This window comes from Delphinus delphis, chromosome 1 (assembly GCF_949987515.2).
Source record: "Delphinus delphis chromosome 1, mDelDel1.2, whole genome shotgun sequence".
NCBI lineage: Eukaryota > Metazoa > Chordata > Mammalia > Artiodactyla > Delphinidae > Delphinus > Delphinus delphis.
The window spans coordinates 28,807,380-28,829,526 of record NC_082683.1 but is presented as its reverse complement, the minus strand read 5'-3'; the positions used below and the strand labels follow the sequence as shown (position 1 = coordinate 28,829,526).

At 47.8% G+C, this 22,147-nt stretch overlaps 2 protein-coding genes across 6 annotated transcripts; one reads left to right on the top strand and one right to left on the bottom strand.

The window, feature by feature from the left end:
* Positions 1 to 561: 561 nt before the first annotated feature.
* Positions 562 to 2,227, top strand: EVA1B (eva-1 homolog B). Its single transcript, XM_060003758.1, has 3 exons — positions 562 to 745; positions 1,154 to 1,251; positions 1,534 to 2,227. Exons 2-3 carry the CDS (start codon positions 1,185 to 1,187, stop codon positions 1,944 to 1,946), a joined length of 480 nt encoding a protein of 159 aa, XP_059859741.1. The 5' UTR covers positions 562 to 745; positions 1,154 to 1,184; the 3' UTR covers positions 1,947 to 2,227.
* Positions 2,228 to 2,869: 642 nt separating this feature from the next.
* SH3D21 (SH3 domain containing 21) lies at positions 2,870 to 22,015 on the bottom strand. Of its 5 annotated transcripts, none has more exons than XM_060019380.1 (16): positions 21,778 to 22,015; positions 21,030 to 21,187; positions 20,707 to 20,934; positions 20,501 to 20,618; positions 20,159 to 20,251; positions 19,927 to 19,982; positions 19,780 to 19,825; positions 19,530 to 19,630; positions 19,325 to 19,411; positions 19,118 to 19,160; positions 4,800 to 4,893; positions 4,653 to 4,705; positions 4,440 to 4,534; positions 3,413 to 4,290; positions 3,268 to 3,331; positions 2,870 to 3,183 (listed from the first exon to the last, which is right to left on the bottom strand). In XM_060019380.1, exons 2-16 carry the CDS (start codon positions 21,183 to 21,185, stop codon positions 3,112 to 3,114), a joined length of 2,184 nt encoding a protein of 727 aa, XP_059875363.1. In that variant the 5' UTR covers positions 21,186 to 21,187; positions 21,778 to 22,015; the 3' UTR covers positions 2,870 to 3,111. The 5 variants fall into 5 exon arrangements, with proteins under 5 accessions (XP_059875363.1, XP_059875382.1, XP_059875353.1 ...); XM_060019399.1 differs by having other exon boundaries at positions 20,871 to 20,934; XM_060019370.1 differs by lacking the exon at positions 21,778 to 22,015 and having other exon boundaries at positions 21,030 to 21,345.
* Positions 22,016 to 22,147: the final 132 nt, after the last annotated feature.

Here is a 22,147-nt window from a genome sequence, read left to right as displayed (position 1 = left end):
CAGCTGGCCACACTCACTGCCTGGGCCCTGGGAGGAGGGGATGAGAGCCCCGGCCCTAGATTGTGGCTGAGGGTCTGGGGGAGGGTTGGAATCTGAGCTAGGGAAAGGGGCAGTCTTCCCTGGGTGAGGGGGCCTCCTGGGAGGAAGAGCAAGGTTTAGGGAAGGGGTTAAGAGCCCATGGTCAGAGAACAGTGGATTCAAATCCTGACCGTCTGGGTTAAGTTATTCAATCCCTCTGTGACTCAGTTGACTCATCTGTCAAGTGGGGATAATGGTCCCCACGTTATAGGGTTGTTAGGATTAAATGAAAAAATATTGTAAAGGATCTAACACTGCCTGGCACCTAGGGAGAACTCCATCCTCATTATTATTGTTGTTATTAGCAGCCTGGGGGCGGGTTCCTGCAACCGGCCTCCCCAGCGGTTTCCTGTCGGGGAGCAGACGGCCCCTCAGGCCTCGGCCCCACCCCACCCCTCCTCCCTGCAGCCCTCCTCTCCCCTTCCTCTCCCGGCCCTTTTCCTCCCCGCCTCCCCCGCCCCGCCCCGCCCAGTCCCTCCTCTTTCCTCGGAGGAAACTTTCCGCCGGCTGGTCCATCGGCCCTTGTCCGGCCCGCGCTGCCGCGGCCTGGGATCCGAGCCGGGCGGGCAGGTGACCGGGACCGGACGGGGCGGGAGCGGCCGGGCCCCGGGTGTCTGCGGCCGCCGGACGCGCCGGGGCCGGGCAGCGGGGAAGCGGGGCGCTGACGGTGAGTGAGCCCGGGCCTCCGGGCCCGGGGGTCCCCGCCGGGCGGGCGGGATGGGAGCGGGAGGCGGCTTCCCTTCCCGGAGCCCGCCCAGGGAGTAAGGAAGGCGCCCGCGTCTCTCTCCTCCATCCCGATTCCCGGACGGCGAAAGCGGGCCTCGTTTGGGGAACCCACCAGGGGACGGAGCCTCCTGCGGCTCACTCCCCCGACCCTCAGGTGTTGGGGCGTCTGCGCCCAGAGGAAGGGTCCCCCAGCCAGGGCCCAGGTCGGCAACGAAGTTAGGAAGCCGCTCTCTCCAGGGTGGAGCCTGGCTGGGGCTGCCCTTCCAGGGAGCAGAGCTGCCCCGAGGAGAAAGCGGGGTCAGGGTCGGCTCCAGAGGGGGAGAAGGGTCTGACCTTGCTGACCTCGCAGGCTGACAGGGGAGCTGCTCCCCCAGAGAAGCATGGATGCCCCCCGAAGGGACATGGAGTTGCTCAGCAACAGCCTGGCGGCCTACGCACACATCCGCGGTGAGGGCAGACCCCGGGACCTGGACCCCTCCCTGCCTCCTCAGGCCCCACTCCACCCCTTCCCTCCCCTCCTCCACGCCCCTGCCACTGTAACCACCCTCAACCAGTCACTTACTCCCAAACCGCCCCCCACTCCCCCGACTTCCCGATGGCGGCTACCTAAGGTCCCTCAAATAGAGGGTACTGTCCTTGCCCCCCAAACTTAGAACCTGGAGTCTTTTAGAGATGGGATGACTCCCACGCGCCAGGCCCCCTCCGTGACTTCTGCCCTCTGACCCCCAGCTAACCCCGAGAGCTTCGGCCTCTACTTCGTGCTGGGTGTCTGCTTTGGCCTGCTGCTCACCCTGTGCCTACTAGTCATCAGCATCTCCTGTGCACCCCGCCCGCGGCCCCGAGGGCCCACTCCGCGCCGGGACCCCCGCAGCAGCACCCTGGAGGCCGAGGACGACGACGACGACGACGATGAGGATACGGTGACTCGGCCGGGCCCCGAGGTGTCCACGGAGCCCGACGGGCCCCTGAGCGTCAACGTCTTCACTTCGGCGGAGGAGCTGGAGCGGGCGCAGCGGCTAGAGGAGCGGGAACGGATCCTGCGGGAGATCTGGCGCACTGGACAGCCAGACCTGCTGGGCACCGGCACGCTGGGGCCCAGCCCCACGGGCACGGGCACCCTGGGCCGCATGCACTATTACTGACCGGCCCCCAGAGCGTACTGGATATGCACAGGGGCTTCGAGCTGCCCCAGGACCTTTGGACTGCCCCTGCCCACGGTGCTATGGAGGCCCCGCCCCCACGGCTCCCCTGGTGCTGTTGGGCCTGGATTCCCGTCCCCTGGGAGACACCCTTCCCCCGTCCAGCCAGAAGGCCCTGGGGGTAGGGCAGGACGCAGGGTCCCCATCCCCTCTCTGGGGGACGGTTAAGAGGTGACGTGACCAATGAAAGCTGCATTCTCAGTGACTCAGTCTCCCTCTGTTATCCTTCCCCCAATGACTCCCAAGCTCTTGCCATGCAGGGGGCCCCAGGGCTGAGACCCCTTTACCAGGCTGACCACCTCCTTCCACCCACCCGACGCCTCAGCACACATGCTTGCGTTCAGTTCACACATGGCAAAAACACACTCCTGCACCCACACTCCACCGCCTCACCACAGGCGCACACACAAAAATCAACCGCATTCCTTACAACTGCATTCCTTACCGTCAAACGCCCGGGTACACGTTGCCCCTGTCCCTACAAATGCCCTCGTTTTCTGCATCATTGCAATCACACACACACACACGCGCGCGCGCACGCACACAAGGCCTCGGAACCCTAACCTTGACGCTCAGGCGCTATTAGGCCCAATGTAACCTGGGGTGCCTGAGCTGGCCTGTGGAGTTCGTGTGTCACTGCGTTCCAGAGCGGACAGTGAAGGCAACTGGGAGGGTTCCGGGCTGGAGAGCCCTCCCCTGGCGCACAGCTGGATTCTGGAATCCGGCCCCCGGGCAGAGGCCCGACCCCTCCTGGGCCCCTCCTGCCGGCCATTTCTCCAGCGCGGGGACTAGCGTCCGAAGGAGACACCCTCCCCCCTCGCCATCCGGTGGATAAAAATAGCCATGCGCAGGCCTTGGGAACGGTAATGGAAGCCACATGTTGGCCAGATGTGCCCAGGAGCGGCTGCCAGGAAAGCGGAGGGACGGGAGCGCAGAACGCCAGCCCCGCCCCGCCGCGCAGACCCCGCCCCGCAGGGACCAGGGAGGCGTGGCGCGCGTACACGGCAGAGTTTACTTTCTTGCGTTTCCCAAAATCGTGTGCAAGGACGTGGGTGGCCGGAGCCCGACTTCGCTCCAGGTCCCGCCGTAGTCCCTCCCGGGCCCACCCTCAGTGCGTCTGCGTCTGCGCGTGGATGGAGCCCAGGTTCCGGGACTCCTGGGTCCTCCGTGTCATCTGAACCTAGTGGAGAGAGGGCGTCTGGGGAGTGCCAGCCACCCACCCCCACCCCACCCCCGCCCCGCAGGGGACCCGCACCCCGCCCACCTCCAGCAACACGCGCTTCTCTCTCTCGCTCTTCAGCTCCTCCCAGATGTCAGTCAGCTTCTTTCTGCGGACGCGAGACCGAGGGGAAGGGGTGGGCCGGGCAGGCCTAGAGCCCGCACCCCTCTCCTCACCCCTCCCCACTTACTCCAGCTGCACCCCCATCAGCTCCAGCGACCTCCTTAAAGCCTCCACCTCGTCCTTTATCCTCATCATGTCGTCTCTGTCACTTTTGCTATCTGTGAGATTTTGCGGGGCCGAGGGGTGGAGGGTGGGAGTCATTTGGGGCTCTGGAGTCAGCACGATAGGATGTGGATTCTTCTGAGCAGGGGATACCTCTTCGGGGGACACCTCCTCTTTGGGGGTAGCCTCATCCTTCGCTGGTGCCTCCTCCAGGAGAGTGGTAGCCTCTTCCTGGAGATGGGCCTTCTCAAGGGCAGGCGTAGACCCTGACTTGGACTCGGACTCGGACTGGAGAGGGGAGCTGTCCCTCTTATCCAGGGGACGTTTCACCGTGCAGAGGGGATGCTCCTCTGGCATGTGAACCTCCTCTTGGGATTGAGCCCCACTGGCCCCAAGAGACCTGGCGTTTAGCAGGGCTTCCTCCGGAGAGAAGTGATGGAACTGAGTGTTGTCTCGGGTGGAGGCCTCTTCAGAGAGCACCTGTTTGGTGGTCAAGACCTTTCCTAGGGTGTGGGCCTCGTCCCCAGGAGGGGCCATCTTTGGGACTTCTGGGACCGGGACCTCATGCACAGAAAAGACCCTGTCTGGTCTGGGGGCTTTGTCCTCCAGCGTTGAGGTCTCCTCTAGGATAGGGACCTTATCTGAAGTTAGGCATTCCTCTGGAGTGGGGGCCTTATCTGGAGACAAGGTCTTCTCCGGGCTGCGGGCATTGTCCAGAGATGAGGTCTTCTCTGGGCTGCCGGCCTTATCCGGAGATGGGGTCTTCTCTAGGCTGGGGGTCTTGTCCAGAGTTGGGGTTTTATTCACACGAGGGGCCTTTGTAAGGCTGCTCTGCTCTTCGCCCTGTGGGGATGGGGGTGAGGTCGCAGCCGAGGGCTGGGTACCTGGACAGTTTGAGTCTGGTTCCCCTTGGCCTGGGATCCTTCACACCACACCCCTGAGAACCAGACTCTGCCCAAGATCCCCACTCTCCCATGTCTTAGGCCTCTCACCTGACCGGCTGCAGAGTGCTGCTGTGAAGCCTGGGTTTGGGCTCGCTTTCTGCCACTCTGGCCTGGACACCCACTGAGGAAACTGCTGCTGGAGCCTGTGAGAGCAGACCCTCAGGGGCCCGGGCCTACTTGGACCCCAAGCCTCTCCCCATCTCTGTCCCTCAGCACAACACCCCAGGCCTCACCCCACTGCAGGGAGGCATCGACACTTACTGCAGTTTCGGGAAGGGCGCTTCTGACTGTCTCCACTGGGTGTCCAAGATGGCCTGAAACATTTCTCCATCAGAACCGGGGATGGGGGCAGGGAGCAGCATTTCTTCTGTACCCTCCTCTTTCCCCCTCCGCCACCCTGCTCCTTACTTGGCTTCGCTTGGCCCAGTCGGGGCTGTCACCAGCTTCTGGACCGTAGGGAGGGCTGTTCTGGGCATCATCTTCTTGGGTTCCTTAATAGGAGCTGGGAGGGGAGAGGGGAGTGGGGCATTTGTGCACTCATCCATTCACCTAAGAGTCACTGTGCTGTGCACAGGGGACTAGTGACAGGAGATGAATTATATTGGACCCTGCCTCCTGGGAGCTCTGGGGACATTGACCATGGGAGCACCCCAAAGAGTCCTCAGGGAAGGCTTCGTGGGGAGATGGCTCCGAATCCTGCCGGTTTTTAATCCGTGCTTTTCAAAGACCTGTACTCGGCTCAGTGCCCATGGCTGGTTCAGACGCTTCTCCTTCCTGGACCAAGGCAACATCCTTCCCCCTTCCAGTCCACACTCCCTTCTGTCTTCTCTATCACATCTACTCCCTAAGAGATCTCACCCAGTCTTACGGGTTTTATTATCATCAATAAGCCAACAACTCCTAAATTTTCATCTCTAGCCCCTTCCTCTTCTCTGAACTCCAGACTCATACCCGACAGCCCTCTCAATATTTCCACTTAACTTAGCATCACACACTTACCATAGCCAGAACTAAACTCTTGCTTCCCAACCTCCTTGCCCTCAGAATCTGCCCCTCTCCCACTGCTCCCCATCTCGCCCACTCACTCAGACGACAAAGTGAGGAGTCCTCCCTGACGCCTTTATTTCCGTATGCTGCACATGCAAACCATCAGTAAGTCCTGTGTGCTCTAAACACATCCTGAATCCAGCCACTCATCCCCACCTCCACCACTAAGCACTCTAGATTGAGTCACACCGTCTTCACTAGGACTGTCGCAGCAGCCTCCCACCTGGGCTTGGGCTGCACCCACCCTGCTTACGGTGTGCTCTCCCCACAGCAGCCAGAATGAGCTCATGTTCTACTGGGGAAGCAGACGTAAACAAAAGGAGTAAACTGTGTAGTGTGTTAGGGATTTATTAGTAGTACAGAGGACGAATAAGCAGGGGAATGTATGATTTTAAATGAGACGGTCCTGAGAAGGCGACATCAGAGTGAGCATCTGAAGGCAGTCACGCAAGTGCCATTCATATCCACGGACACAGGAACAGCTACTCTGGCACACGCACACATGCTGAAATTGACTTGCACACACACTATCACACACAGATACAAACAAAATCCCCTGACTGTGGGTCGCAGTGGGCGAGAGCATGGATCCTATAGCCAGACAGCAGACTTGGAATTCCTGCTCTATTACTCACCGGTTGTGTGAGAACTTGGTTGGTAATTTAACCTTTCTGTGCCCTCATGTCCTCATCCATTAAACATGGATAACAAGAATACACACAGGGCTGTTGTGAGGTTTGAGTGACTTAATCCACGTGAGGTGCTTAGCGTCTGCCATATAGTCAAAGCTCAGCAAATGTTAACTTTGACTCCTGCTTCTTGTAGTGTGGCTGGTCAGGTGCTCTGTGGGGGCCTCCCGCTAGAGAGCAATTATATCCTGCTTAGAATACAATTTTAAGGCACTGTTGGACATAAAAGAGGTAGGAGAAGCCCACAAAAAAGGGAGGAACTGGGGCCAGAAAGGAAGTGAGAGGGCAGCACGACTTTGCGGCTACAGAGCCTGGGGCCAGTGATGAGGAGCAGGTGCCCCATGTTCTGCTCCTTTGGCTCATCACAGGCCCAGAGCTCGGTAGCCAGACAGCAGCGAGAGCCTTGCACCACCTTCTTCCAGACGGCGGAAGTGGTCTCCGGTGGTTGGTGCCCTCTGGCTACTAGCAGAAGTAAAAGCGAGTCCTCGCCGGAAGAAGTTTTCCCCTACAGAGGTGTACAGAACTCCCCCACACTGAGATCATACACAAAGATCCTAAAACACACGAGAGGGCAGGCCACTGAGAGCAGGAGTCAGCAGACGCAACACACAGCAGATACTGGAAGTGTCAGGAAAAGAACACAGCATAGCTACATAGAGTATATTTGAAGAAATAAAGGATGAGCATGCAACAAAAGGACCGTTAGGAATAAACAGGAAGATTTTGCAGGGAAAAAAAAAAAAGAATTCTGTACTACTAGAGATGATAAATAGCATATATGAAATAAAATGCAATGTGTAGGTTAAACGGCAGATTAAACCTAGATAAAAATCTAGAGAGAGAATTAGTAAACTAGAAGTAGAATGAGACAAGGAGTGAAAATTTGAAAGCAATGTTCAAAGGAAGAGGTAATAGAAGCAGGGTTTGACTATGGCCGAGTGAGGTAGGTGGTGGTTAAATACTCTGTCCACACAGCAACTATAAAGCTGGATAAAAATGGCAGAACAACCATTTCAGTGCTTGGATACTGACCAAAGACATAAAATAATTGGAGAAGCACTTGTGCTTGACAGCGTTCTTGCCTGCTCCCATCCCTCCCCCACCCCCTACTGCCTTGGTCCATGTGGATGTTCTCCAGGGTGGGATAGGTGGAGGATGAACAGCTTTACTGCCATGGTTGAAGAGAACTCAATCAATATGGGGTGCAGGGCTTCCCTGGTGGCGCAGTGGTTGAGAGTCTGCCTGCCAGTGCAGGGGACACGGGTTCAGGCCCTGGTCTGGGAGGATCCCACATGCCGCGGAGCAACTGGGCCCGTGAGCCATGGCCGCTGAGCCTGCGCGTCTGGAGCTTGTGTTCTGCAACACGAGAGGCCGCGACAAGGAGAGGCGAACGCACCGCGATGAAGAGTGGCCCCCACTCGCCACAACTAGAGAAAGCCCCCACACAGAAATGAAGACCCAGCACAGCCTAAATAAATAAATAAATTTATAAAAAAGAAAGGCTTCCTCGTCAGTCCTTTACACGTGTGTATGAATAAGCATCAAATCAACAGTTTAATCTCTCAGGACCATTTGCATTAAAAATATATATATATGGGGTGCAACCTTGGATTTGGCATTGGTTTCATTGATATGACACCAAAAGCACAAGCAACCAAAGAAAAAATAGGGCAGTGGGACTTCATCAAAATTTTAAACTTTTGTGCACAAAGGACAGCATCAAGAAAGTGAAAAGACAACCCAAAGAATGGGGGAAAATATTAGCAAATCATACATATGATAAGGGCCTTTTATCTAGAAAATATAAAGAACTCCAACAACTCAACAGTAAAAAGTCAACCCAATTAAAAAATGGGCAAAGGACTCAGATAGATTTTTTCAACATCATTAGCTATCAAAGAAATGCAAAGCAAAACCACAATGAGGTAGCATTTCATACCCACTAGGATGGTTACAATCAAAAGACAGATAATAACAAGTACTGGTGTGAATGTGGAGAAACTGGAGCCCTCATACACTGTTGGTGGGAATATAAAATGGTGCAACCACTTTGGAAAACAGTCTGCCAGTTCTTCCCAAAGTTAAACCAGAGTTATCATATCACCTAGCAATTCCTTTCATAGGTATATACCCAAGAGAAATGGAAACACGTCCACATAAAATCTTGTACACTAATAAAGTTCATAGCCAAAAAGTAGAAACAATCCAAATATCCATCAACAAATGAATGGAAAAAGTGATACAATAGAATATTACTGGGCAATAAAAAGGAATGAAGTACAACACATACTACAAAATGGTTAAACCCTGAAAACATTATTTGACGTGAAGGAAGCCCATTAAGAAGACCATATATTGTATTATATCATGTATATGAAATGTAGGCAGATCTATCAAGACAAAGTAGATTAGTGGTTGTCTTGGGATGAGGAGGGGAGAATGGGGAGACTGGTGGGGTAATGGCTAAAGAGTACAGTGGGTGATGAAAACATTCTAAAATTGATTGTGGTGGTGTTGCACAACTATGACTCTACTAAACACCACCGGATTGTACATTTAAATGAGTGAATTGTATGGTATGTCAATATATCTCAATAAAGCTGTTCACCCCCATTCCCCAAAAAAGATGGCAGGCCAGATTTGGCCCACAGACCATAATTTGCTAACTCTTAACCTAAACACCCCAATAAAAGGCAGAGATTGTCAAATTGAATTTAAAAAGCAAGATCCAGCTATATACTGTGGACAACGGATTCAAAGACACAAATAGGTTGACAGTAAAAGACTGGAGAAAGATATATCACATAAATAGTAACTATAATAATAACCATCTATTAATATCAGACAAAACAAACTTCAAGATGAGAAAAATTACTGAAGACAAAGAGGGAGAGGTTATAATGATAAACAGGTAAGTACATCAGGAAGGGATAACAATGACAAATATACATGCGCCTAACAACAAAGCCTCAAAATATATAAAGCAAACACTGACAGGATTGAAAGGAGAAATAATTCAAAAATAATAGTTGGAGATTTTGTTCAGGAGAAAGGTTAAGATTTTGAATTTAGACTTGTTAAGTTAAATATACATGGCAAATTTCAAGAGCAACCACTAAAATAATAACAATAAAGTGTACTAATTCTAAATTAATGAAAAAAGTGAAATAAGAAAAAAAGGAGAAAATAAACATTTAAAAATAGTAAAATAATTATGATTAATATAGTCTAAACTCATCAATTTATCACCAAAGAAAAAGACTGACAAACTAGAGTAAAAAAACAAAGGTGAGAGGGCAGACAGCAGAAGCAAGAAGAACTACAATCCTGCAGCCTGTGGAACAAAAACCACATTCACAGAAAGATAGACAAGATGAAAAGGCAGAGGGCTATGTACCAGATGAAGGAACAAGATAAAACCCCAGAAAAACAACTAAATGAAGTGGAGATAGGCAACCTTCCAGAAAAAGAATTCAGAATAGTGATAGTGAAGATGATCCAGGACCTCGGAAAAAGAATGGAGGCAAAGATCGAGAAGATGCAAGAAACGTTTAACAAAGACCTAGAAGAATAAAAGAACAAACAAACAGAGATGAACAATACAATAACTGAAATGAAAACCACACTAGAAGGAATCAATAGCAGAATAACTGAGGCAGAAGAATGGATAAGTGACCTGGAAGAAAGAATGGTGGAATTCACTGCTGTGGAACAGAATAAAGAAAAAAGAATGAAAAGAAATGAAGACAGCCTAAGAGACCTCTAGGACAACATTAAATGCAACAACATTCACATTATAGGGGTCCCAGAAGGAGAAGAGACAGAGAAAGGACCCAAGAAAATATTTGAAGAGATTACAGTTGAAAACTTCCTTAACGTGGGAAAGGAAATAGCCACCCAAGTCAAGGAAGCACAGCGAGTCCCAAACAGGAGAAACCCAAGGAGAAACACGCCAAGACACATAGTAATCAAATTGGCAAAAATTAAAGACAAAGAAAAATTATTGAAAGCAGCAAGGGAAAAATGACAAATAACATACAAGGGAACTCCCATAAGGTTAACAGCTGATTTCTCAGCAGAAACTCTACAAGCCAGAAGGGAGTGGCATGATATACTTAAAGTGATGAAAGGAAAGAACCTACAACCAAGATTACTCTACCCGGCAAGGATTTCATTCAGATTCGATGGAGAAATCAAAAGCTTTACAGACAAGCAAAAGCTAAGAGAATTCAGCACCACCAAACCAGCTCTACAACAAATGCTAAAGGAACTTCTCTAAGTGGGAAACACAAGAGAAGAAAAGGACCTACAAAAACAAACCCAAAATAATTAAGAAAATGGTCATAGAAACATACATATCGATAATTACCTTAAACGTGAATGGATTAAATGCTCCAACCAAAAGACAAAGGCTCACTGAATGGATACAAAAACAAGACCCATATATATGCTGTCTACAAGAGACCCACTTCAGACCTAGGGACACATACAGAATGAAAGTGAGGGGATGTAAGAAGATATTCCATGCAAATGGAAAACAAAAGAAAGCTGGAGTAGCAATACTCATATCAGATAAAATAGACTTTAAAATAAAGAATGTTACAAGAGACAAGGAAGGACACTACATAATGATCAAGGGATCAATCCAAGAAGAAGACATAACAATTATAAATATATATGCACCCAACATAGGAGCACCTCAATACATAAGGCAACTGCTAACAGCTATAAAAGAGGAAATCAATAGTACACAATAATAGTGGGGAACTTTAACACCTCACTTACACCAATGGACAGATCATCCAAAATGAAAATAAATAAGGAAACAGAAGCTTTAAATGACACAATAGACCAGATAGATTTAAGTGATATTTATAGGACATTCCATCCAAAAACAGCAGATTACACTTTCTTCTCAAGTGCACATGGAACATTCTCCAGGATAGATCACATCTTGGGTCACAAAGCAAGCCTCTGTAAATTTAAGAAAATTGAAATCATGTCAAGCATCTTTCCTGACCACAACGCTATGAGATTAGAAATGGATTACAGGAAAAAAAACATAGGGCTTCCCTGGTGGCTCAGTGGTTGAGAATCCACCTGCCAATGCAGGGGACACGGGTTCGAGCCCCGCTCAGGGAAGATCCCACATGCCGCAGAGCAACTAAGCCCAAGCACCACAACTACTCAGCCCGCACACCACAACTAGTGAAGACTGTGCACCTAGAGCCTGTGCTCCACAACAAGAGAAGCCACCACAATGGGAGACCCGTTCGCCGCAACTAGAGAAAGCCTGTGTGCAGCAATAAAGACCCGACGCAGCCATAAATAAAATAAATAAATTTAAAAAAAACACACAAAAGACACAAACACATGGAGGCTAAACAATACATTACTAAATAACCAAGAGATCACTGAAGAAATCAAAGAGGAAATAAAAAAATACCTAGAGACAAATGACAATGAAAACATGACAATCCAAAACCTATGGGATGCAGCAAAAGCAGTTCTAAGAGGCAAGTTTATAGCTATACAAGCCTACCTCAAGAAACAAGAAAAATCTCAAATAAACAATCTAACCTTACACCTAAAGTAACTAGAGGAAGAAGAACAAACAAAATCCAAAGTTAGCAGAGGGAAAGAAATCATAAAGATCAAGCAGAAATAAATGAAATAGAAACAAAGAAAACAATAGCAAAGATGAATAAAACTAAAAGCTGGTTCTCTGAGAAGGTAAACAAAATTGATAAACCATTAGTCAGACTCATCAAGAAAAAGAGGGAGACGACTCAAATCAATAAAATTAGAAATGAAAAAGGAGAAGTTACAACAGACACCGCAGAAATACAAAGCCTCCTAAGAGACTACTACAAGCAACTCTAGGCCAATAAAATGGACAACCTGGAAGAAATGGACAAATACTTAGAAATGTATAACCTTCCAAGACTGAACCAGGAAGAAATAGAAAATATGAACAGACCAATCACAAGTAATGAAATTGAAACTGTGAATAAAAATCTTCCAACAAACAAAAGTCCAGGACTAGATGGCTTCACAGGCGAATTCTATCTAATATTTAGAGAAGAGCTAACACCCAGCCTTCTCAAACTCTTCCAAAAAATTGCAGAGGAAGGAACACTCCCAAACTCATTCTACGAGGCCACCACCACCCTGATACCAAAACCAGACAAAGATACTACAAAAAAAGAAAATTACAGGGCTTCCCTGGTGGCGCAGTGGTTGAGAGTCCGCCTGCCGATGCAGGGGACACGGGTTCGTGTCCCGGTCCGGGAAGATCCCACATGCCGCGGAGCTGCTGGGCCTGTGAGCCATGGCCGCTAAGCCTGCGCGTCCAGAGCCTGTGCTCCGCAATGGGAGAGGCCACAGCAGTGAGAGCCCCGCGTACCACAAAAAAAAAAAAAAAAAAGGAAAAGAAAATTACAGACCAATATCACTGATGAATATAGATTCAAAAATCCTCAACAAAATACTAGCAAACAGAATCCAACAACACATTAAAAGGATCATACACCATGATCAAGTGGGATTTATCCCAGGGATGCAAGAATTCTTCAACGTACACAAATCAATGTGATACACCATATTAACAAATTGAAGAATAAAAACCATATGATCATCTGAATAGATGCAGAAAAAGCTTTTGACAAAATTCAACACCCATTTATGATAAAAACTCTCCAGAAAGTGGGCATAGAGGGAACCTACCTCAACATAATAAAGGCCATATATGACAAACCCACAGCAAACATTTCTCAATGGTGAAAAACTGAAAGCATTTCCTCTAAGACCAGGAAGAAGACAAGGATGTCCATTCTCACCACTATTATTCAACACAGTTTTGGAAGTCCTAGCCACGGCAATCAGAGAAGAAAAAGAAATAAAAGGAATACAAATTGGAAAAGAAGAAAACTGTCACTGTTTGCAGATGACATGATACTATACATAGAGAATTCTAAAAATGCCACCAGAAAACTACTAGAGCTAATCAATGAATTTGGTAAAGTAGCAGGATACAAAATTAATGCACAGAAATCTCTGGCATTCCTATACACTAATGATGAAAAATCTGAACGAGAAATTAAGGAAACACTCCCATTTACCATTGCAACAAAAAGAATAAAATACCTAGGAATAAACCTACCTAGGGAGACAAAAGACCTGTATGCAGAAAACTATAAGACACTGATGAAAGAAATTAAAGATGATACCAACAGATGAAGAAATATACCATGTTCTTGGATTGGAAGAATCAATATTGTGAAAATGCCTATACTACCCAAAGCAATCCACAGATTCAATGCAATCCCTATCAAATTACCAATGGCATTTTTTATGGAACTAGAACAAAAAGTCTTAAAATTTGTATGGAGACACAAAAGACCCCGAATAGCCAAAGCAGTCTTGAGGGGGAAAAATGGAGCTGGAGGAATCAGACTCCCTGACTTCAGACTGTACTACAGAGCTACAGTAATCAAGACAATACGGTACTGGCACAAAAACAGAAATATAGATCAGTGGAACAGGATAGAAAGCCCAGAGATAAACCCACAAACCTATGGTCAAGTAATCTACGACAAAGGAGGCAAGGATATACAATGGAGAAAAGACAGTCTCTTCAATAAGTGGTGCTGGGAAAACTGGACAGCTACATGTAAAAGAAGGAAATTAGAACACTCCCTAACACCGTACACAAAAATAAACTCAAAATGGATTAGAGACCTAAATGTAAGACCGGACACTATAAAACTCTTAGAGGAAAACATAGGAACAACATTCTTTGACAGAAATCGCAGCAAGATCTTTTTTGATCCACTTCCTAGAGTAATGGAAATAAAAACAAAAATAAACAAATGGGGCCTAATGAAACTTCAAAGCTTTGCACAGCAAAGGAAATGAAAAACAAGACGAAAAGACAACCCTCAGAATGGGAGAAAATATTTGCAAATGGATCAATGGACAAAGGATTATCTCCAAAATATATAAACAGCTCATGCAGCTCAATATTAAAGAAACAAACAACCCAATCCAAAAATGGGCAGAAGACCTAAATAGACATTTCTCCAAAGAAGACATACAGATGGCCGAGAAGCACATGAAAAGCTGCTTAACATCACTAATTATTAGAGAAATGCAAATCAAAACTACAATGAGGTAACACCTCACACCAGTTACAAGGGGAATCATCAGAAAATCCACAAACAACAAATGCTAGAGAGGGTGTGGAGTAAAGGGAACCCTCTTGCACTGTTGGTGGGAATGTAAGTTGATACAGCCACTATGGAGAACAGTATGGAGGTTCCTTAAAAAAACTAAAAATAGAATTACCATATGATCCAGCAATCCCACTACTGGGCATATACCCAGAGAAAACCATAATTCAAAAAGACACATGCACCCCAATGTTCACTGCAGCACTATTTACAATAGCCAGGTCATGGAAGCAACCTAAATGCCCATCAACAGATGAATGGATAAAGATGTGACACATATATACAATGGCTTATTACTCAGCCATAAAAAGGAGCGAAATTGGGTCATTTGTAGAGACATGGATGCATCTAGAGACTGTCATACAGAGTGAAGTAAGTCAGAAAGAGAAATACAAATGTATATTAACGCATATTTGTGGAATCTAGAAAAATGGTACAGATGAACCGGTTTGCAAGGCAGAGAAAGAGACACAGATGTAGAAAACAAACGTATGGACACCAAGGGGGGAAAGGAGGGGGTGGGATGAATTGGGAGAATGGGATTAACATATATACACTAATATGTATAAAATAGAGAACTAATGAGAACCTGCTGTATAGCACAGGGAACTCTAGTTCACTTTGCTGTACAGTAGAAACTAACACAACATTGTAAAACAACTATACCCCAATTAAAAATATATATATATATATTAAAAACACTATGCACTTTAAAAAAAAAAGAGAGAAAGAGAGAGAGAGAAAGAGAGAGGAAAAGAGAGAGGGAGAGAGGGAGGGAAGGGAGGGAGGGAGGGAGGGAGGAAGAATTTTAGCCAGAAGCCAGACTTGCTTATAACTATAAAGAAATTGAAGTAGTTTAAAATCTTCCCATAATGGAAGAAAAGAGGACCAGATGAATGTACAAGTAAGTTTTACCAGCTTTCAAGGAAAGATGATCCCCATCTTATGTAAGATCTAAAAGATATTTTAAAAACAAAAAAACATATTCCTTAACTCATTCATGGGGCCAGTATAATACTGATAATCAGATGAGGACAGTAAAAACAAATGCAAAAATCTGAAGGAAAAGAAAAAAAACTGGGAAGGTATCCCAACAGTATATGAAAAAATAATAAACCATGACCAATTTGAATTTATCCCAGGAATACAAGGGTGGCTTAATATTAGAAAATTCTACAAATATCTTTATTACATTGACAGATTAAAGAAGAAAACCTATATAATAATTTCAAAAGATTCATATAAACAATTTGAGAAAATTCGACACCCATTCTTTTTTTTTTGCGGTACGCGGCCCTCTCACTGTTGTGGCCTCTCCCATTGCAGAACACAGGCTCTGGACGCGCAGGCTCAGCGGCCATGGCTCATGGCCCAGCCGCTCCGCAGCATGTGGGATTTTCCCGGACCGGGGCATGAACCTGTGTCCCCTGCATTGACAGGCGGACTCTCAACCACTGCGCCACCAGGGAAGCCCTTGACACCCATTCTTGATAAAATTTCTAAGCAAAAGAAACAGAAAGACCTTCCTTAACCAGACAAAAATATACCTACAAAAGATCTAAGCAAACATCATTGTTAAAGGGAAAAAGTTTGAAGCATTCCATTTAAAATCAGGAGCATGGTAATGATGTTCAGCATCACTATTTCTATTCAATATTGTATTGCGATCCTAGCCACTAGAGTAAAACAAGAAAATGAAATTAAAAGATATAAGATGTGGAAAGGAGAGAGCCAAACTGTCATTACTCACAGATTAAATGACTGTCTTCATAGAAAACCTATTAAGGATTTACAGATAAATTACTGAAATTATCAGCACCATGGGTGGCTATAAAATCAATATACAAAAATCAGTGCATTTCTATAGTCCTGTAAAAATAATAAAAAGGATATCTAATTTTTAAAATGACACAATAAAACTACATGCAGAAATAATAAATGGTGCTAGAACAAGTGACTGTCCATATGGAAAAAAGTATAATTAGATCACTCATTAAAATCAATGCTGCATAGATAAAAGCATTTAAAAATGAAAAGCAACACTTTAAAAGTTTTAAAGAAAATATAAATCGACTGTTTTTCTGAATTTGGGGCAGGAAGGATTACTTAAACAAGAAAAAACCTGCTAACTATTAAAGATAAGATTGATATGTTTGCATTAAAATTAACTCCTAGATAAATATTGTATGTTATCACTTATATGTGCTTATCACTTATATGTAGGATCTAAAAAACAAAACAAACAAATGAATATAACAAAATAGAAACAGACTCAGAGACATAGAGAACAAACTAGTGGTTACCTGTGGGGAGAGGGAAGCGGGTGGGGCAAGATAGGGGTAGGGGATTAAAAGGTGCAAACTACTCTGTGTAAAATAATTAATGGGAATTCCCTGGCAGTCCAGTGGTTAGGACTTGGTGCTTTCACTGCCATGGTCCTGGGTTCAATCCCTGGTCAGGGATCCCACATAAAAATAAATTTTAAAAAATAAACAAACAAATAAATAAGCTACATGGTGGGAATATAAGTTGGTACAACCACTATGGAGGACAGTATGGAGGTTCCTTAAAAAACTAAAAATAGAACTACCATATATTCCACCAATCCCACTCCTGGGCATATATCTGGATAAAACCATAATTCAAAAAGACACCTGCACCCCAATGTTCACTGCAGCACTATTTACAATAGCCAGGACATGGAGACAACCTAAATGTCCATCGACAGAGGAACAGATAGAGAAGATGTGGTACATATATACAATGGAATATTACTCAGCCATAAAAAAGAATGAAATAATGCCATTTGCAGCAACATGGGTGGACCTAGAGATTATCACACTAAATGAAGTAAGTCAAACAGAGAAAGACAAATATCATATGGTATCACTCATATGTGGAATCTAATTTTTTCAAATGATATATAAATAAATAAATAAGCTACAAGGATTTATTGTACAGCACAGAGAATATAGCCAATATTCTGCAATAACTTTAAATGGAGTATAAGCTGTAAAAATTTTGAATCACTATGTTGTACACCTGAAACTAATATAATATTGTAAATCAACTATACTTCAAAAATTTTTTTTTAATTTAGAACTCCTATTCATCAAAAACCTCATTAAAAAAAAGAAGAAAAGCCACAAACTGAAAGTATCTATAACATGTATAACACGTAATTCAGAATATATAAAGAACTTCAACAATTATTACTAACCAGGGAAATACAAATGAAGTCCACAATGAGATGCTATTTTGTGCTAGATTCACGAAAATAATGAAATCTGGTAATACCAAGTGTTGAAGAGGATTTGGATCAGTTTGATCTCTTATATACCAATGGTGTAGTGGTAAAAGTGTACAATCCCTTTGGAAACCAATGTGACTTGACCTCATAAAAGCTGAACATTTACATACCCTACACTCTAGCAGTGCCACTCCTGGGACTATATCCTAGAGAAACATTATAACTGCACACTGGAAGACAGGCACATGATAGTGTCTATGGCAGCACTATTTGTAATAGTAAATACTAGAGCCCTGCTGCTTCTGGTTCCAGCCTTGCAACCTCATCACAGCCCTCCTAGCCCCTCTTGTCTTTACTACTCAGCTCCTGCAACAGGAGTCCTGCTGCCAGAGGCTGGGCAAGTCCCTGAAAACACACACCATATCCAGAGAGCAGCTCCCAGGGGACTGAAGGCTTGAGGCAGACCTGGGGCCAGCAGTGGCTACTGGTTTATATTGGAAAGATAAAGGAGATTTTCTGTTTCCTGTTTTATAAATGTACATTTTTCACTTGGTATCTTATCAAATGTTTGTGTTTAAAACATATTAAACATCTAGTATTGCCGTTTTCTACTTGGCTCTAGCAAACAACAATAAATGAATTAAAAAATAAAATAAAAATAAAAACTAGAAACAACGAAAATGTCCAATATCAGGAATAGACCAGATACATAATTTGCGTTCAGTCTCACAAGGAATAGTATACAGCAGAGAAAAAGAAATGAACTGCATCTACACACAACATGGATGAATCTTAGAAACATAATGTTGATTGGAAACAGCAAGTCCCAGAAGACCATAAACATATGATGCCATTTTTATAGACCTCGAAAACAAACAAAAATAAATTAGGCACATACCAAATTGAGTACCTTTAAAAACTCAAGGGAATTATTCAAAATTCAGGGTAGTGGTTAGGGTTACCTTTGATGTGGGGGAAGTAGCAGAAGGGAAAGAGAGGAGCACACAAACCACTAGCAATTTCTAGTTCTTGGGTTTGGGTGACAGACCATGGGCACTCATTATTAAGTTTGAAAACACATATATTATGTATAGTTTTTGATTACATGAAATATTACATTAAAACATAAATTAAAGACACATCCCACGAATACAGTGATGCATAAACAGAACTATTCACTGACACACTTAATAGATACATGAACACACAGTCTCAAAGACCCAGATACACTGATCCATACATTTCCTTACAAAATGAAACAAACCTAAACACATTCATTCATGAGAATGACAACCACATTCTCTGGAGAGAAGAACAGGAACATACTAACACACACAAAGTGACACATTCCTAACACTGACCACATACACTCCTACCAGTCCCATGGGGAGGTACCTCCTAAGAGGGTGTACTGGACCACTGGGAAACTATGGGTGTTTATGAGCAACTGGACTGGTGGATCGTCTCCCAGAGATCACCCCCCCAATCCCAGGCTTCCCGGGCACCCACCTGATTCCCGGGATACCACTTTCCGTGGGACCAGCTTCTTGATCTATGCAGAAAAGAAGTGTCAGAATCTGAAGAGGAGCCCTCACATTTCTAGGTCCACCCTCATTTGTGGGTGGCCCTCCAGCTGTGTCCCGTGAGAGCCACAACCCCCAACTTTGTCCAGCGTAGCCTGCCCCTTGCCACCTGAGTGCCTGGCTTCATACTCACCGGGGGTGGTGGGAGCACAAAGTTATCTGGGAAAAGTCCTCTTCTGCCTTGAGACTCTCCTTCCCACCAGCCCTTATCCTCTGTGGTCTGGGAGAGCAAGATGCCGTGGGGAGGTGAGCCAGATCCCCACGCTCCTTCCTTCCCCAAGCCCACCCTTCTCAACACCCCCGTCCCTGTGCCCTCCCCTGCCCTGTGCCTTTCACACCTTCCTCAGTACTTTCACCTCGTCCCCCCTCCGCAGCGCCAACTCATCTGGAGCCTCGGGATGGTAGTCAAACAGGACCCTGTAGGTCTCAGGGTGGGAGACTGAAGGGAGGTCAGTTCACTGAAGCCAAACCCCCTCCCCAAACCATTCATCGGCTCCCTCCTCCATCAGTCTAGCTGGGTTCCCCCTCCCCCCAAGTCAGAGTGGCTTGGGGAGGAGGATTTGAAGGACCCTTTGGCTGGGTGCTCACCTGTCCGCAGGTAGTCTGGAGGGCTGTCATAGGTCAGGCTGCTCAGCTAGTGGGGGAAGGGCGAGGAACAAGCTGAGCCCCCCAACACCCCCGCCCCTCCCAGCCAAGAGGAACTCACCACCTCTTTGCCCACTCCACCCAATTTACCTTGGGAGCCCGCTGGGGACCAAGGCTGATTGAAGGCATGTCTGGGTTACCAAGGCCTGGTGGGGGATAGTGAGGTTAGGGGCGGGTGCTAATTCAGTTTAGGTCATGAGAGAGGTCAAAAGGGTGATGGGGCAAGATGTGTGGATCACACGTTCAGGCCACTGGGGAGGGTCACTGAAGATTGTAGAGTCTGGTCACAGGGGTTCACGGGGTCACAGGGTCCAGGTCTCACTTGGGGGCCCACTGTCCAGCAACTCCACAAAGTTGGATGGGAGGGCTCCCAGCTGCCCGTTCTTCTTCCCCAGCCACCAGCCGTCCTCAATCTGGGGAGAGGGGAGGACGAAGGGGCATCTGGTTCTGCCCCAAGGGGCTCCCTAGGCATCTTAAACCCTGGTTCACCCCCCTCTCCCGATTCTGCCCGATGACCCCTCTCCTCCCTTGCTCCCCCACTTTCCCATTTCTGTGCCCCTCATCAGTCCCATCATCCACACCCTCACTGCACCCATGTTCCCTCATCCGGAGACATACTCCATCATCTCCCCCCAAACCCTCTCATCATCTCATCCCCTCATCTCCTTTATCACTTCCACAATCTCCCCAGCTTGCAGCTTCAGCTCGTCAGCCTGCTCCGGGCTGTAGCTGAAGTTCACTTTGCACCATCTTTGGCGGCCCGGAGATTCGACCTGGGTGACCTGGGGTCGGACGAGAGGGAGGTCGCTGGAGCCTCGAGCCCCAGTCCTCTGAGGGGGGCAGGGGCGGGCCGCGAGCGCCCCCTTGTACCTCCAGGCCCCGCCCCAGGGCGGAGCATTGTACTCGAGAACCAATCACGGGACGCACAGAGGCCACGCAGTCCCGCCCAGAGCCGCGCCCGTCTCGGCGAGCTGGAAAGACCTGGTGTGGGGGTGGGGGGGCTGCGCACACTCGCCCACCGCCCTGGCTCTCACCTCGGCGGCGCGCACAACGCGGTTTCGGCGCCTCCCCCGAGCCGCGGAGAGTCTCAGGGATCTCCTACGAATGAGCGCACGGGCAGGGGGGCTCTCAGCTCCCGGGGGCGCGCGCTGAGAGCCACCCCACCCCCCGCCCGACCTCCGGCCCGGCCTCACCTGCACCAGGCACTCGGGGAAGAGGCCACAACGGCCCCCCAGCTCTCCACGCAGCCAGCCCCGTGCGGGCCCATTGCACACCTGCCGGACCACGTCCCCGTGCGCCAGGCTCAGCTCGTCCTTTTTCTGCGCGCTGTATCCGGCCAGGACCAGCATCTCTGCGGGCGGAGGATGGCGCTGGCACGCGGCTCAGAAGACCCCATTCAGGGCCGACTGGCCATGGCGCGAGTCCCAGGCCCCGTGTGGACAGCGGGAGAGCGGGGTGGTGGTGTAGGCTTTTATCGCTATTTCCACGCAGTTGCATAGAAGAGCTACCCCAAACCCTCTGCACATATCATGGCTTCCGGGGCGCCTTCCGGAGCCGAGCAAGAAGGATGGTGCAGTCGCGTTCGCAGCCAATACTGGGTCCAGGTAGGGTGGGACAAGCAGCGAGATTGTGAAGCCAAGGAGGCGGAGACGCGAGCCGATAGGTCGGGCTCCAGGTGCAAGGAGTGCGTATGGGAGAGGGGGCGGCCCAGTTCGGCAGGTTCGGTCCCCAGACCAGGAGTGAGGACTCCGGGATCTCTGGCCAGTGCTGGGGTCACAGCTCCCCGACATGATCTTGTCTGCCTAGCCACCTAAGTTTCAGTCTAGCCACCTTCCCTCTTTCTCCCAGCCTTGGCCCTGAGGCTCCCACCCACCATTACTGGCCTACCCTCTACGGGCTGACAAGCTTTTGGCTGCAGGGGAGGTGGGAAGAGGCACATACCAGCAGGCAGCAAACGCTCTCGGGCGGGTCCTGGGTGGACGGGGTGGTTGCTCTGTGCGCACAAAACTATTGCTGCTTTCCCTGGGAGGCATATTCCTCCCTGGACCCCCTTCAAGGGAAGAGGAAGCGCACAGAAACCCTTTCTTCAGGCCAAGGGGGCCTCATTTGGTTTCAGAAAACATGCCCGGATTTTCCCAGGGAGAAGACAGGAGGAAGGGAACTTCAGGAGCTTGCAAGGCTCCTGCTCTCCTGCAACCAAGGCCAACGCTGGCAAAGGCTGAAGGTTACTGCCAGTCCCACGTGGGCTAGGTTAACTTTCAGGTAATCTTCCTGCTTAGTGGCGAACGTAGAAAGCCGAACCTGAGCCCTG

What these genes read in the sequence shown, in the direction of transcription:
- EVA1B (XM_060003758.1), top strand. Translation starts at nt 1,185, where the DNA reads ATGGATGCCCCCCGAAGGGACATGGAGTTGCTCAGCAACAGCCTGGCG. An exon ending in GGCCTACGCACACATCCGCG is followed by an intron (nt 1,252 to 1,533) that starts GTGAGGGCAGAC and finishes TCTGACCCCCAG; the next exon opens with CTAACCCCGAGAGCTTCGGC.
- SH3D21 (XM_060019380.1), bottom strand. Translation starts at nt 21,185, where the DNA reads ATGCTGGTCCTGGCCGGATACAGCGCGCAGAAAAAGGACGAGCTGAGC. An exon ending in AGTGGTATCCCGGGAATCAG is followed by an intron (nt 4,894 to 19,117) that starts GTGGGTGCCCGG and finishes CTCCCCTCCCAG; the next exon opens with CTCCTATTAAGGAACCCAAG. An exon ending in GCGCCCTTCCCGAAACTGCA is followed by an intron (nt 4,535 to 4,652) that starts GTAAGTGTCGAT and finishes CTGCTCTCACAG; the next exon opens with GCTCCAGCAGCAGTTTCCTC.